This window comes from Varanus komodoensis, unplaced genomic scaffold (genome assembly GCF_004798865.1).
Source record: "Varanus komodoensis strain SLA01 unplaced genomic scaffold, ASM479886v1 scaffold12, whole genome shotgun sequence".
Classification (NCBI taxonomy): domain Eukaryota; kingdom Metazoa; phylum Chordata; class Lepidosauria; order Squamata; family Varanidae; genus Varanus; species Varanus komodoensis.
The window spans coordinates 24,502,275-24,517,440 of record NW_025335349.1 but is presented as its reverse complement, the minus strand read 5'-3'; the positions used below and the strand labels follow the sequence as shown (position 1 = coordinate 24,517,440).

General features: G+C 44.7%; 1 protein-coding gene across 3 annotated transcripts; it reads right to left on the bottom strand.

The window, feature by feature from the left end:
- CCDC65 (coiled-coil domain containing 65) lies at positions 1-14,962 on the bottom strand. 3 transcript variants are annotated; one of them, XM_044421496.1, is made up of 11 exons: positions 14,895-14,961; positions 12,817-12,882; positions 11,789-11,924; positions 10,547-10,707; positions 10,022-10,189; positions 8,258-8,427; positions 8,007-8,145; positions 5,534-5,731; positions 3,536-3,754; positions 1,293-1,445; positions 1-537 (listed from the first exon to the last, which is right to left on the bottom strand). In XM_044421496.1, exons 4-11 carry the CDS (start codon positions 10,676-10,678, stop codon positions 223-225), a joined length of 1,494 nt encoding a protein of 497 aa, XP_044277431.1. In that variant the 5' UTR covers positions 10,679-10,707; positions 11,789-11,924; positions 12,817-12,882; positions 14,895-14,961; the 3' UTR covers positions 1-222. The 3 variants fall into 3 exon arrangements, with proteins under 3 accessions (XP_044277431.1, XP_044277433.1, XP_044277432.1); XM_044421498.1 differs by lacking the exon at positions 12,817-12,882 and having other exon boundaries at positions 14,895-14,962; XM_044421497.1 differs by lacking the exons at positions 12,817-12,882; positions 14,895-14,961 and having other exon boundaries at positions 11,789-12,140.
- Between the last annotated feature and the right edge of the window lie 204 nt (positions 14,963-15,166).

Below are 15,166 nucleotides of genomic sequence, written 5' to 3'. Positions count from 1 at the left end.
TTCTTAATATTCCAGCCTGGCTGGCTTTACTTGCAGAGGGGAGAAAAGGCTCCAAGATGCACAGCTCTGTTTAACTCTTTAATGGCCGCATGCTGTGGGAGCAGCCTTCCCCAAAAGGCCCAGTCCAGTATCCTGGATGGGGTGGCTTGCGGGCCTCTTACTTATTCCCAGTGGCCTATTAATGGGGCAGAAGACAAACATCTGAAATCACAAGGTGCTGGCTCAGAGGATATGTGAAACCTCATGTGCCGCCTCTATTACATTATAGACTGGCCGCTTGACCTGGGCCTCTCCAACAGGCACAGGCTGGGGCCGAGATGGGGCAACAGTCTGCTGGTTGACGATCACCAGTGGGTTGATCTGGCTCAGGACCTCCTCATTCACGGAGATGCCATCCAGGTACTGCTTGAGCAAGCGCCTCAGCTTCAGGTTGTCCTGGAGCAGGGCTTCTTTAGTCCGCTCTAGTGAGAGCTGTTCCAGTCTCACCTTGTTGTAGCGCTTCCAAAAGCGCTCCAGGCCCACATAGTCCTGCATCATCTGTAAAAAGACATGGAAAACGCAGAAGTCTGGGCTGGCTGCAAGGAGGTGCACTGCCCTCTTATTTTGGAGAACGACCAGGACTTCACCCAGAAACAAACGCCTGCTTAGTGAGAAAAGCTGTGTTGTGTGCAATGCACCTCACAGGCAGACTCTAAATCAAGAGATGCTTGTGAATGCAACAGCCCAAGAACATGTTACATAGATAATTTCCTGCAACTGCAGAGCTCTCAGAAAGGAGAGGAGCACTATAGGCAGGTCTGCCTGAGAAGAAGGGATACGTTGAATTGCATTCTGGGGGGAAAAAACAGAGGCAAGGTTTCTTGGAGGAAAAAAGAACAAGATATAAATGTAATAACAACAAAATAATAAAATATAGAGCCAAACTACACATGATGCCAATCAATCAGGTCACATTAGGTTGTGGGTTTTCCCCCGTGAATAGCAGATGTCTGGGCATGAGATCAGGACTGTGATATAGAAGGTTAACTGTATCCATCCCTGCCAAATCTTGAGGAAAATCCCTCCCCAAAACTGCTGCAAGCCTTGGGACAGATGCTTCCATTGAGTTTTATCTCAATCTTTTCAATCCGTTTGGAAATACATAGCAGGGAATGCCAACCTGACTAAGCCCCGGGGATACAGAATGATCCTAATGTTCCACGTGGGATTAATTCAGACAGTGAGTTGAGAACAGTACGCCCCTCTTTGCTTGTGAAGGAAAGAGATGTGCACCCCACCCATTTCATACTCACCTCAGCTAGAGGCTCAACTGGTTTTTCCATGGCCACCTTATCTGCAACCTTCTGTTCATCCCAGCTCAGGGAGCTGGCATAAAATGGCAGCACCTTCTCCTCCTCAGACTCCAGCCTGCGACACATTTCAGCCAGGCGCAAGATCAGCTCTGCCTGTGGGGACAATGAAGCAAGATATGATTTAGTTTTCCTCTAGGTCTGGCACAGGGGAAACTTTCCAAGCCTGAGGCTTACACAGAGAAAGCTGTGCTCCCTGAACTGGGCTTGTAATCCTGCAAGGTGGGAATTAGGAACATATAATTTTCAGCCCTTCACCAAATGACAATTCCTAGGATTCTTTTGGGTTTCCAGACCCTCTTCAGTTCATGTTCAGAAAGTAAGGGGGGTCTCCCTTTTCTGCCTGGGCAGGGAAGGCTTGGGTGGAGATGGCCAGAGTTATTCCAGGCCACAGGAGGCCCACAGCCTGTGGCTTGCCCACTCCTTCCTCAGGAGAGGTTATGATGATTAAATTAGTATAAAAAACAATGTATGTCTGCAGCATAGATAAACCTTTAGTCTCCAGCAAGCATAGCAGGAGAGGCCATGAACTACATAAGATCACTTTGGCAGAACAGCTGCATCCCATGGGACCTGCTTTGTTCTCTGCGGCATTTTAATTTCCAGCACCTGTGTCAGGACAGTTAAAAACAATGCAGAGAAAGAACAATATAGAGAAAGAGCTCTATATCTTCTAGAAAGAGAATGATCCCTGCCCAACCAGCCTATGCCTTTAAGAGCCACCCTATATTATGTTTGGTTCAACACTGAAATAATATCTGTGTAAGAAGTAAAACTGTGCAGCTATCTTTTTCCAGTGACATAATTCTAGGTTGCTCTGAACAGTGGCTTCCAAACAGATCATTATGACAAAACAAGACACTTGCACCATTTCTGTACAGTAGTGCATGTAGTTCCCGGCCCCAAAATAGAGATCTACAGATTTTTAATGTATATCTAAAAAATAACGTTAATGTGATAAACACAAGTTTACATTTATCACATCTCAGAGCCAAAATCAGCAACATCTCTTTGACAAGTGTAGACTATGTGAGAAGTTTGGTGCCACATAATGTCTGGAGAGGTCCTCCAGCTTCTAAGGCAAAAAGGAAATAATGAGGGGTTTGAATATCTATCTATTCCTGCCATCCAAAGCTGCATGGATCAATATCCAATAGCCTGTTACATACCACATTCCAAAAATCGTGTTAAATGATTATAAAGAGCCACATACCAAAAATCATTACATATGAAGGCACCCTTAGTATACTTTTCTGTCATCCCCACAGCTTCTCCTCCCAACAAGAATTCCTAAACATCTAATCCAGCCATGATTTTCCCCCTTTCTGCAGCCAGATATCCTATCTCTGGCCCCAGCAGTCCTGATGTCACTGCCTCTGAATCCAGATGGAGTCGTTTACAACTGGGCTGGTAGAAGTGGACTTCCCTTCCCCCTCCTCCCCACATCATCCCCTGCAGCTTCTTGAAAATGCTACACAGTGGGTCAGGGGAACCCACTGAACAGGCCAAGCTGTGTGGAGTGCAACCCCTAAAAATCAGGTAGAGACACCTTCCATGTGTGAAACCTTTCTGTTCATATAAAATCAGATCCTGGACCCAACCTCTTATCTTCTCTCAAAAGTGCTGTCCCAGCATGGCTAAGAAAAGCAGAAAGGGCCAAGGTTTACTCTTCTCAGCACATAGATGTGTCTATCAGATGTACATTCACGCACAGCAAGGGTGCTGCTTCTTAAAATGATCTGTCCAGTGATTTATTTACTATTTCTCACATTCCCAAATCTTTATACTCACAAGTCAGACACTACAAGATAGGAAATGCCAAGGGCCAATACTCTGACCGAGGCATTTCCAACCAGGGGCCAAAAAACTGGACTGATTCCTCCATGCCTTAGGAATGTAAGAACAGTACCTTGGATCAGAACAGTCCTATAACCCCACCTAAACATGGTCTTGCTGGCTTGTCCGGAGGCAATGAGATGCCTCTTCTATAAGCCAAAGCTGTATTTGTACAGCTGAAGCAACTCTTCTCCATCTAGACTCCACCAGGGCAATCCCTCAGGTTTCCAGTGATCACCAAAGGTTAGCTTGATGAATGCTCTCTTCAACCATCTTCCCTTCTGACTTTGTCCTTTTTGCAAGAAGCTGCAAAGAATGAGTGCCCAAAAATAATCCACCAGATATTTTACCTTCTCCACCACACGTTCCAGCACTTTGAGAGTCCCACTGCTCTCCCTGCAAAGCTTTGCCAGATTGTTACGGGCCTTGGCTCTTGCCCGGTTCATCTGGGACTTGAGCTTCTGCAACTGCTTTAACACCACCTCTTTCTCTTCGCGGACACGCCGATTTTGCTCCTCACTCTCCCGGGCATGGAGTGCAATCTTGTTCTTGAGGCTGATAATGAGGTCCTGGTACCAGCAACAGACATATTTTTAGGCTACAGGAGGTTCTTTGCAGTAGATTTAAATAGAAATCAGAAGTTGTGGGAAAAGGATGGGAGGAGAGAGAGCAGGTAATGGCACAGAAAGAAAAGTGGGGACTCCTCAAACCCTGACTGCTCTTTAGAAGGTCAGATCCTGAAGATGAAACTCAAATACTTTGGCCACCTAATGAGAAGGAAGGAGTCCCTGGAAAAGAGCCTAATGCTGCAAACAATAGATGGCAAAAGAAGAAGGGGACGGCAGAGGATGAGGTGGCTAGATGGAGTCACTGAAGCAGTCGGTATGAGTTTAGGTGGACTCTGGGGGATGATGGAGGACAGGAGGGCCTGGAGGAATGTTGTCCATGGGGTCGCGATGGGTCGGACATGACTTCACGACTAACAACAACAAATGCCCATTTTAGCTCTGGCCCTGCCTACAACTGGATTGTGACTCGCAATGACTCCCCCCCACAAGGTAAAATGCCCATTGACTTTAAAAACAATCCCAAGACAGGGGAGTCTGGAGTGCCTTTTAGGCTATACTTTCAGTTCACTCTGTGAAGCCCAAAAGCTTGGCTGCCACCCCAGCTGGACTAAGAACATCCCCTCCAACCATGCCATATGATCCTTTCCAGCGAGTGAGGATCCTGTCGCTGATGTACAATGTTTTTCAATGAACAAATCAATACAGAATATGCCCTGTGAAGTTAACCAGTTTGAAAACTACAGGTGTCTGAGATAAGGAAGTGTAAGCAAAGCAGTTGGTTAGCAGAAATTAGGACTGTTAGTATCCTTGTTATTCCCAGGCTTAATCCAAACACTTTGGTGCCTCATTAATATTTATTATCAGTATTTATTGCGTCTGTATACTACTCCATAGCCAAGGCTCTCCGGGAGGTTCACAGCAATTTATAAAATACAACTACAATACAATAATACAATTCAGCATGTTATACAGATGTCATAACATTTCAAGACAGAGTAGTTAAAAACAGTTTCAATAACTAAAACAATTTCAATAAAGCAAGACCTGCTAAAGCTAGACCTGTTAGAACAGTTGACATGTTCCATCATGTGCCATTAAATGCCTGGGAACAGAGGATAGTCATGGCCTGGTATCAAAATATTAAAAAATGACAATTTTGGTGCCAGGTGAGCCTCAGTGAGGAGACTTTACCTAATAGGGGTTTACCTATTATCTCCACAAAAAACCTACTAGTTCATCTAAACAGCACCTGCTAGTGAAGTGTTTATCTGCAACCACAACAGCTCTTGCAAGGCAGAAAAGAGGACCTGAAGATGCACATTGTCATGGCTAAGGATCTAGAAGCACTGGTTTCCTTGAGCAATGTCTCCAGCTGAAGACAGATTAGCTGTGAGTCAAGCAGCACCCCCACATGTTCCCGGAGGTAACTGCATGTGAGCTGCTACAGGCATGGAAGAGTTAGGTAGCTAGATAGCCAGCTGAAGTGGGGGAGTGAGCAAGAATGGTTAAAGCAGGGTACTATGAGAGGCTGTTCATGCTATAGTTTTGAAAGAATACAGCTGTACTGTGAGCTACCCACAGTGCTTCAGCTGTTGGGCAGTATAGAAATTAAATTAATTAAATAGAAATAAATGAAATTAATTGGGTGGTATAGAAATTAAATAAATACTACCGAAATGGCTCAGTACTGTCACAAACTGTAGATAAATGCAGTGCCTGGAGCATCAGTGGCCCCTTCCAACCCAATTTTTCCCTGACTCTGATAGGGGGACCACTCACCTGCATCTTCTGCAGTTTTTTCATCTGCATTTCAATCTCCCTGGTGCTCTTCTCATCCCTGGCTTTGAGCGCTTCAAAGGCAAGCTTACGATCCTCTGTTGCTTCTGTGTAGTTACGTAAGGCCTGTTGGAAGCGCTTCCACAGCTCTTCCACTTTACCCTCTAACTGCATGCGTAGATAATGCTTCTCCTCCAAGTTCTGAGGGGAAATGAACATGGATCAGTGCTCTCCAATCCCCTCCTTGCCTGGTCTGATCTGGAATCATTCAATCAACTGGTACCTCTTGCTCTGGACCAGCCTGGCCAGGAGCAACTCTCCCAAGCAAAACCCAGCTTCTTGTAGTCTGCCCAATGGCTTGCATTTTTTATTTATCTCAAGTGGAAATAACAACAGACTGCACATCATTTCAACCACAGACTTGGTATCCAACCCTGATCCTCTCTTATACAGCTCTACTTGGGATCTTACAGTGGAGCCAGATGATCTGAGGAATATGGAGCTGTGACTGCATCATGTTTCCCTCCTGCTTCTTCTCGGTGATATCTAGCATAACAATATGCACAGCATGACATCATTAACCTGTGTATTTGCCAGGTCTGCCAGATAATTTTTTGCAGAGAGGAGGGGACAGGGACCGAAACACAATGCATCATAAAATCAGGTCATGATGAGCTGTGTCATACTAATGGGAAAGGAGAAGAACATGCAACACAGAGGTGGGTCAGTGTTTCTTTCGTCTGCTTCTGGATGGAAGCCCGCTACAAGCCACTCCAACCACTGAATTCTGCCACCTGAGTAGAAAAGAACAGGAAAGGTACACCCCTCTGTATTTGGATGAAGCAGACTAGGCTGTAGCTAACAGCCAGAGCGTGGAAATCATATCAGTAGTGGTGGCTACGAATCATTGGAGAGCACATAGGCTGAGGATTGATGGGCCACAGCCTGAAGGAATAAGCATTCAGTTATAATGGAAGTAGACAGTGATCCTTGGTATTTCCAGAGAATGTCATGGATTGCCTAAGGCTTGACTGAGGGCTCTTCCAGGCTGAAGACTCCTAACACCATCAGCCATGGCTTTTTCTGTGGTAAACCACAAGCAAGACTGTATGCTCCATGTATGGTAGTGGGAAAAATTCCAGGATGTAGCCAAAGCTTTCCCTTCCTTTTACTGTTCACCCCACCTCACTGTTCACATGGATTTTTTGTTTGTTTGTTTTGCTTATTCCTCTAGAATCGCTCAGTTCTGGAAATTCCAAGGTTCACGGCTGCAGCTTTCCTCACTCCGAGTTCATGCCTAAAAGTCACTTAGCAGAGACCTGTGTTTTAGTCCCAGGGAAGCAAGGCTTTCCCCAGCACGAGCACCAGCACCCTCCATTTTTGGCTTCTCCTCAGCGGCATCCTCTTTTCCCCCCCGTATGCCCATGCTCGCAGGTCACCTCACCTCCATTCCACTCCCTTACAGTGGGAGGGCAGCACCAACAGCATGTTGGAATGGGAGCATTGCTGGCACTCAGCGTTACTCTGTAGCTGCTGCTCACCATCTCAGAGGTAGGTGAAAAAGTAACGAGTGGGCAAGGGGCGGGCATGAAGCGGAGTGCTGACGTGGCTCTGGAGATAAGCCCCAACTTTGTAAAGCATTACTTTAAACCTTAATTAGGAAGTGTGAAGGAAACCACAGTCTTGAACCTGATCTTCCAGATTTGCCCACTTCTGGAGGAATGAAGGAAAAGCAAAATTCCATGCTGATTTTCTTTCCCCACTCCTCATTGCCAGGTATCTGTTGGGAGGGTAGAAAGCAAAGGCCTCCTTGTCCAAGAAGCAGCAGTATCCCTAGGAAGAGGAGACCATGACCCAGCAAGGGAGAAGGTAGGTGTGGGCTGACCGGTGGCATCCCATCACAGCCACACCCTCAGAAAGCAATGGAAGCTCCCAGGATCAGGCAGCCCTGCTGCTGTTTTGCACAGATCATGGCATGCCAGGAAAAAAATAAGTGTAAGAAAATGCAGGAGAAGCAGAGAGGAGTAGGAGGAACATGGGAAGACACAAGATGACTTTAAATAATAATCCCACAAGGACGGCAGGCTTATGGCTCCTTAAAAGTCCTGTCTGTAAGAGCACAGAGCATTTCTATATAGCTGCCACTCTTACCATGTTTTAGTTTAAGTTATGAAAGGACAAACATATTTGACACATAACAAATATGTAAAGCTGTGTAAAACACAAAACCCACCTGAAAAAGTTTAAACAGAAGAAAAACAGCAAAGTATCAATACAAAGCCAATTATGAATTAAACAGACACTAACTTATATATTAAATGACCAAAACCAATATGCTGCAGGAAGATGTAAAGACTACAGTACTGTTAAAAAGATGCAAAGGGACTATCTACCCCAAAATCTGATACGTTTTCCCCATTCATTCGTAAACGCAGAGATTGCCGTAACGCCTCCTTCCCTTCTCCGAATCTCGCACCTTGTTCTTGACATCATCTCTTGTGCTCTGGAAGTCAAGCCTGGCCTCATATTCACTGTCAGCAAAGTTTTGTTCCATAGCCAGCAGCACATCCTGAATGTAGCGGCTCTCCTGATTATGATGTTGTATGATCAACTTTCTGGTAGAAATAGGAGCAGACACAAGAGTTTTAAAGATCCAGCTAATCACATTTGCACAGGTGCTGAGCCAGAACCTTTTCCAGGTCTTTTCCACCCCTTCTCCCCTCCTACCTCTCTGTGTCAAACTCCTTCTGCAGTGCCTGCAGCTCAGTATGGTAATCTTCGTCCAAGTAGCCCAGGCGGCAACGCTGGAGTTCTAGAAGCTGATCTATGTTGTGTAAGTGGCTGCGCAGAGCATGTGTGTATTGAGCTTCTGCTTCAGCAAGGTCCTTAGCAAGTGACTAGACGGATAGAGAAAGATTGCATGATGCTGGCAAGAGTCCTATCTGTTTCACAGATAAAAACAGTTCAGGACTAAAAATACCCCAAAATTCCTAAATACTAAATTCTGACATTAGAAATAAATCACACAAGAGTTGGGACCATGATATTTGAAGGAGCGTTTTCATCCATATTTTAAGATCTGCCTCAGGGGTCCTCATTATCATATCCTTGCAGAAGGCCAGCTTGATGTGCATGACAGGCAGGGCATTCTCAGTGGTGGCTCCAAATCTGTGGAACTCTGCTCCCTTGACTGGTATCTTGCCCCTTTGGTACAGGAAAACTAGGGCTGGGCAGTGATGTCCAGTTGGGGAAAGCACTATTCAGATAATTGCCCTGCTCACCTCTCCTTCTCACTCTTGCTTGCAAGAGATGCATCCCCAACTTAGCATCTACCTGAGTATCTTTCTTGGAAGCACAGCAACAAGGGGGATGCAGTGCTCAGCCTGCCCCATTCTTACTTCTGCTTGCCAGAGAGAGCTTCAACCCACAGGTACCAGGTTGAGGTTACCTCTCTGGCAAGCAGGAGTGAGAATCAAGAGCAGCCGGGAAATCAGCTGACTGGTGCTTCCCTCAGCCAGGTACCACCACATGGCTGATTCTTGCCACTCCTGCTCACACATGCAAACGGCTTCCCTTCAAAGCATCTGTGCAGAGCAGGAGAGAATCAGCTGAGCGGTGGTTCTCCTTTCTGCAGCACTGTCCAGCTGATTGTCCACTTCTGCCCCAAAGAAGATCTTTATGGCAGGAGTTAGGTGGAATGGGGATGCCTCTGACAGCCATGCAAAAGGGCAGCTGTCAGTGGCACTCTCTGGTTAGCTACTTGGCAAGAGCAGCAATGACTGCTCTTAGTGGTTCTTCAGTTCTGGCCTTCATACCAAGTTGGGCTGTGTTCTCCAGGTTCAAACAACACAACAAGCCATCATGGTAAGGAGAAACCATATTACAAATTATTGCTTCTGTGGTTTCTAAAAACCAAATACTCCACACTAAAATATTGCAAGAGGGATTGGATGACACAGGAGACCAGCAATGGAAAAGAAACCACCATGGCTTATTCCTTTGTGCAAATCCACCCTATGAAGAATTCTTACTGTGCTCTCTTGAACTCAGATTGTAATCAGCTTATGTGTTTTTTCACAGGAACTTCTCAAAGTATTCCATACATTTGCTAATGTGGCTCATTTGCTAATATGGCTCATATACCCTTGCTCCTGTCTTATGTTACTTGGTGAGGGTATTTGTCTTTAAAAACATATGCACATTTGCTTTTAATGGCCACATCTTCAGAAAGTTATGTACAAACAAGAGCCAAGGCAATATATATTTCAAAAGATACAGTATACATTATACAAGACTACTCCGTGTAGTCTACCTTCTGTTGCAATGCAGACACACCATTTGCTATTTTCCTTTAGCATTTGGGGGTGTTTGACCAGTGTCACACAGCAGCAGTGAGTCTCAGAAGCTGCCTTAAATTCCCTCTCCAGTGTCTAAGAGAGAGATCAGCTGTTCCACAGTCTCTGTTCATTGCTTTTAGGGACCAGGACTCACCTTAACAACACTATCTTTACAGTCCACCACACGTTCAAAGGTCTGACTGAGAATCTCTATGTCTTTGCGCAGCTCCCTGGCCTTGACTTCACGGAGCACGGTGCGCCACTGTAGATTAATCTTGTGAATGTTCACAGTGCTGTTGCGCTCCTCCTTGGCCAACTTCTCCTACATTATGGACCGTGACATTACACTAGAAATCTCAATATAGTCCAGAGATCACAAAACAATAAATCAGTGCCAGGTGAAGATAACAGAACCACTCTAAGATTCTGTGAGTTACCCTGTTTCCTCACATTTTATAACAATCCTCCTTTAAATTACAACATGAAGAGGCTGCTTCCACACTTTTTAAAAAAAAAAATTGAACAAGCCCAGATATGTATGTTATTTCTCCCCATCCTTTAAAATCACCCTCTCACAGTGTAGACTATAGTGTGTCCCCTTCTCTTCCTACAGCACAGCACAGTTCTTCCTACTTCCTTGTATTCCAGCACTCCTTACATATGGGCAAACAAATGGTACCTTTAGGAACTGGGCCAGCATGTCTTCCTTCTTCTTATTCATTTCCTCTTCAGCCAGCTGCTTCTGCTGCATCAGCAGCATCTGTTCTTCTTCAGTCAGCACCACTCGTTTGCGTCCCTTCTTCTTTGGCATGATTGCACTTACGAAGGCAGAGGAAGAACCTCATGACAAAGAGGAAGAACCAAGTTAGTTAACAAAGATATATTTGGCCTATGGCTTCTGTTCAAAGCTAGAGGTGGTCGGCTGTAACTGCTAGTCATTACTTCCACTGTAACACACCAATATGGTTAGAATATAGACCCCATTAATCTAGGCCTTCAGAATATTTTGGACCTGTGGGCACCCCCAGAAAATTCCCAGTCAGTGGACTGATGGCTTGGATCCACCTGTCACATCTGGATCTTATGTTATTCAGCAAAGACTTTTGCTTTGTGGCTACTGGACACATAATTACTCCTTAATGAGGAGCTGTCCAATTCACCTAATTGCTAACAATTGTTATATAGGTAATGCTTCCTTCAACATGTTTTGGCAAGAATCCAGCAGCTGCTTCATTTTGGGAGGTTACTATACCAACAAATTTTGTACTGAGGCAATATTTAATATTCACTCATGTGCATACTCTTTTAAATTATTTACCTGCTTTCCAGAAATGAATAAATGGCAAGTGTAAATGGATTCTCTGCACCCTTTTGACAACTAAAAGACTGATGTTACAACATTGGAAAATGCTCATCTCTTATAATGCTATGGATTGAGGACCTTACAGTACTTTCAGTAGCTGAAAAGGTGACATATAGATAATAACTTTAAATTGATACATATCTGGATATTTTGTTTGCTTTTGTTGAAACACAGGCATAATTGCTAGAAATCTGTATATTTTTATATATGATTGTTATGGACATATGCAAATCCATGTACATGTATTTAAAAATATAAAAATGAATATTTAGAAGCTTTGCAGGTGACCACCAGTATCTCACTGAGAAGCCTTTCCTGGGGGCCACTACTTTTTAAATCTATTCTTCATGCCAACCCCTTCTGTATTATCCTGCTCTTCCTCCAAGGATCTCAGGGTGGTGTGCAGACAGACAATAATCCTGTGAGGTAGATTAGGCTAAAAGATAACTCCAAAGTCACCTAGTGACCCTTAGAACTGAGATGGGATTTTAACCTGGTTCCTCCCAGTCTAAATCCAGTTGCTCTCTTCTTCCCTCCCCACCCTGCCCCTCATCTCACCTTTTTATTGCAATTTCTAGATCCAAGTCAAAGCCTCAAATTTGGATCTCGCCAGCCCTGGGGCACTCCCACTACCAGAGCTCTGTAAGCTTACAAGAGTCACGTCTGATGCAACCAGAACTGCCAGGAACACCTACTGGAGGGGAGAGAAGGAAGACTTGGATGACCCTAGCATGGCAAGTGATCAGTAACAACAAATGTGGTCCCTAAAAGCCACTTGGGCATCCTTTACATAGTTCTCACACTCCCAAAACTAGAGCTGCCACTTAATCTGCTGGAAATCCACCAGTCTTGCTCTAATAGAATTCTAAGATGGTTGAAGAGAACCTCAATCACATATATTAACTAAGCTTAGAAAAGGGTAGTAAAAGCAATATATACTTCTGTATTGTCAGTATTCACCCTCGGGGCTAGGTAGTGCAAGAGTCTTCTTACAAGCAAAAAGGTATAGGGTAGCTTTAGTTCAGACTCAGTGTAGGCTCAGATTTTAGACTTAGAGCAGCTCATAAACTAAGGCTCAGAAATAGATTCATCTCAAGTATGAGAGTTCACCTCATCAATTTGTTTTTTCAGAAATGTACAAAAAGGATAAATCTCTTTTGTACATTCTTGAAAATGCATCCAATTCATTCAGACACCCACAATCAGCCCCTCAACCCCCTAGTATCCCCAGGGAAGTCTAAACTACATTCCTTCCAAATCACCTACCCATTGTCTGTGGACCCTTCAAAGATCCATTAACTATTCCCTCTCTCCTAGACAGAAAAGCTCCACTCCCAGAGGGTTCCAATTGACCTAATATGCCCACTTACTCAAAGCTACTGCAGCAAAGTAGTTATTCAGTCTTCACTGCTTTTCAATCAAGGCCCTCAAATCAGATTGGCTGCAGGAGGGCAGGGCCACGCAACCTAGAGCTATATAAGGATGCAGGTTTGCAAGGGAGCCAACTCCCTGACTTTGAGAAAGCCTGCTGATGAAACATCCTGGTCACCAATGACAAAACAACAGCATAGAAGTGTGCTAAGCACCTGTGTGAGTTTAGCAACAGGCAAGACGTCTAGGACAGTAGATTGCTTCCTTCCTCCTTGTGGCAACTGTAAATAAATAATTATAATATACACAAATGAATATATATATATATATGTGTGTGTGTATATATATAACCCCCACCTTCTCCTGGTAAACAACTCACTTGTCCAGGTAAATGAACCCAGTAATAGCAATTAAAAGGATGAAGGTAGAAACCAGGAAGAGTGTGAGGGCTATTGTACTAGCAGTTATGTCTCTGACAAGCTGCCAGCTGGACAAAAGCTGTGGGTGTGGCCTTGATGTAATGGGCTAGTGGTTTCCAGGGAACAACTTCATTCCTTTGGAGCCAAGCTTGCTCACCTGTAGATGCTAAGCCAGATTGGTGGATGGGGCCTTTAGTGGTGTCTCAATCTTTGATTAACAGTTCCTCTGCAGTCATGGAGAATGGGGGCCTTGGGGAAAGAGGGTGTCATTCTGTGGAAGCAAATGCTCCTTTAGAAGGGGACCATTCCTCAAAAGACAAGCAAATATCCTCGAAGTTGGGTCTGGGGGTTTTACCAGTGAAAGATTTGATCATTAGACACACAGACAGCTGTGCTCATAATAGGCCCACAAGCTGCATGATAAACTGCCTGGTGTGAAGGTTGTGAAAATCACATGCTATCTAGGTTGTGTGCTGGAGAGGTTGTGATCCATGTTGGTATACCAGTGGCATGCGGCAGTAGTCATGAAGTCCTGGGGGCCAAATTTAGGTTGCTACATAAAGTGCTGACATCAAGAATCACCAAGGCAGCTTTTGTTGAAATACTACCTGTTTCAGGCACAGGTACAACTAAGAGTCTCAATGCATGGCTCAGGCAGTGGTACACAGGGAAGGGATTCAGAAGTTGTTAGCCAACAGGGAAAGTTTTGGGACAAAGTGGACCTGTACAAGAGGGCCACATTCCCCGAGACCAAAACTGAATCAAGTCACTATCTCCAAATATTAAAATGATGTCAGAGCAGCTTTAAACCTGAGCCCTGACAGAAACCAGGGAAGATATGGTTCAAGTTGAAACTTTCATAGAAAAAGGAGAAGAAAATACTCAAATTGTCCAGATGAAGAAAGAGAAGAAATAGATCATAAGCAAATGGTGAAACACCACAGACAGTCACAGAGGGGAAGGGAGTCCTTGTATAAGTGTTTCTGTGAAACTGCTAGAAGCTTCCAAGCCAGAAGAGGAGAGTTGGAGTACCTAATTTTAAAGGAGAAGCTAGATATAGTGAGCATTTACCGAAATCTGGATGAATGGAGAGAACTAGTTCCATACTATCTTCTCTGGAAATAGTAATCTTTATAGGAAGGGCAGAAAAAGGTGCATTGAAGTGTTAAGCATACTAGAAATGTATGCTTAATTTACACTAGAAAACTACATCCTCTAGTAATGAGGATGTAGTATTAAGCATACTAGAAAACTGCAACACTGCAAACCCACATAAATCCCTCCCTGCATGGCAATAAAGTGTGAGGAAGAAGCATTCTTGTTCTATTAGCTTGGAATGAGTTGGGGGGCAAGAAGCAGATTAATTATATATTTAATTTGGAATTATTTGACAGTGCCTCCTTTGCCTCTTGTGACATATTCATAAATCCTACTGATAATCTCTGTCAGCAGAAATCAACACATGCATGCTTTAGTCAGATCTGTCTGCAATAAGATTTGGCCTTGGATCACTAATGTGTCTAGCAACCCCCCTGCGCGGCAGAATAATCCACCCTGTTAAGAGGAGGCTGCCTGCCATGCCACCCTCTCTGAGCCATCTTCCTGGACTTTACACCTGGAGACATAAAGAGGCAAACGCCAGGGCACGGGCTCCTTTCCATCAGACCAACAGGTGAGAAATCTGCAGTCTGCACTGTGAACAGTTGATGCGGCAACACACACACTTCAGATCTTCTTCTCAGGAGCTGGTGCCAAGATCTTTCCAGCAAGAGACAGATCCTGCCCGCCCCTGAATTTCATATGTTGTCTCCACGAATGTTTTACTAGCTCCCCTAGGTCTGGCTCCCCTCCGGCCCGCACCGCCACGGTCCTACCTCTCTATTTCCCCCTCGGTGCTCCAGGCCGAGTCCTCGCGGTCTCCTAGCAACAGCCTCTTCCAGGTAAAACAGCGACCGAGACTCGGAGAGCCTTCCTGCGCTAAGCAGCAACCTAGAAGAGTCCTACAACTCCCAGCATGCTCTAGTCTGCCTCGCTGACTGAGGTATGCTGGGAGTTGTAGGAATTTCCCTCCTGAACACGCGTGAGATTGCGCCTTTAAATATGTGTTCAGCATACTGGCGGTGTACAAAGAGGTGTAGCCTAAACA

Coding starts and splice junctions, on each gene's coding strand:
- CCDC65 (XM_044421498.1), bottom strand. CDS start 10,678: ATGCCAAAGAAGAAGGGACGCAAACGAGTGGTGCTGACTGAAGAAGAA. Junction 10,190..10,546: donor TGCTGGCCCAGTTCCTAAAG/GTACCATTTGTT, acceptor TCCATAATGTAG/GAGAAGTTGGCCAAGGAGGA. Junction 538..1,292: donor CAGTTGAGCCTCTAGCTGAG/GTGAGTATGAAA, acceptor GTCTTTTTACAG/ATGATGCAGGACTATGTGGG.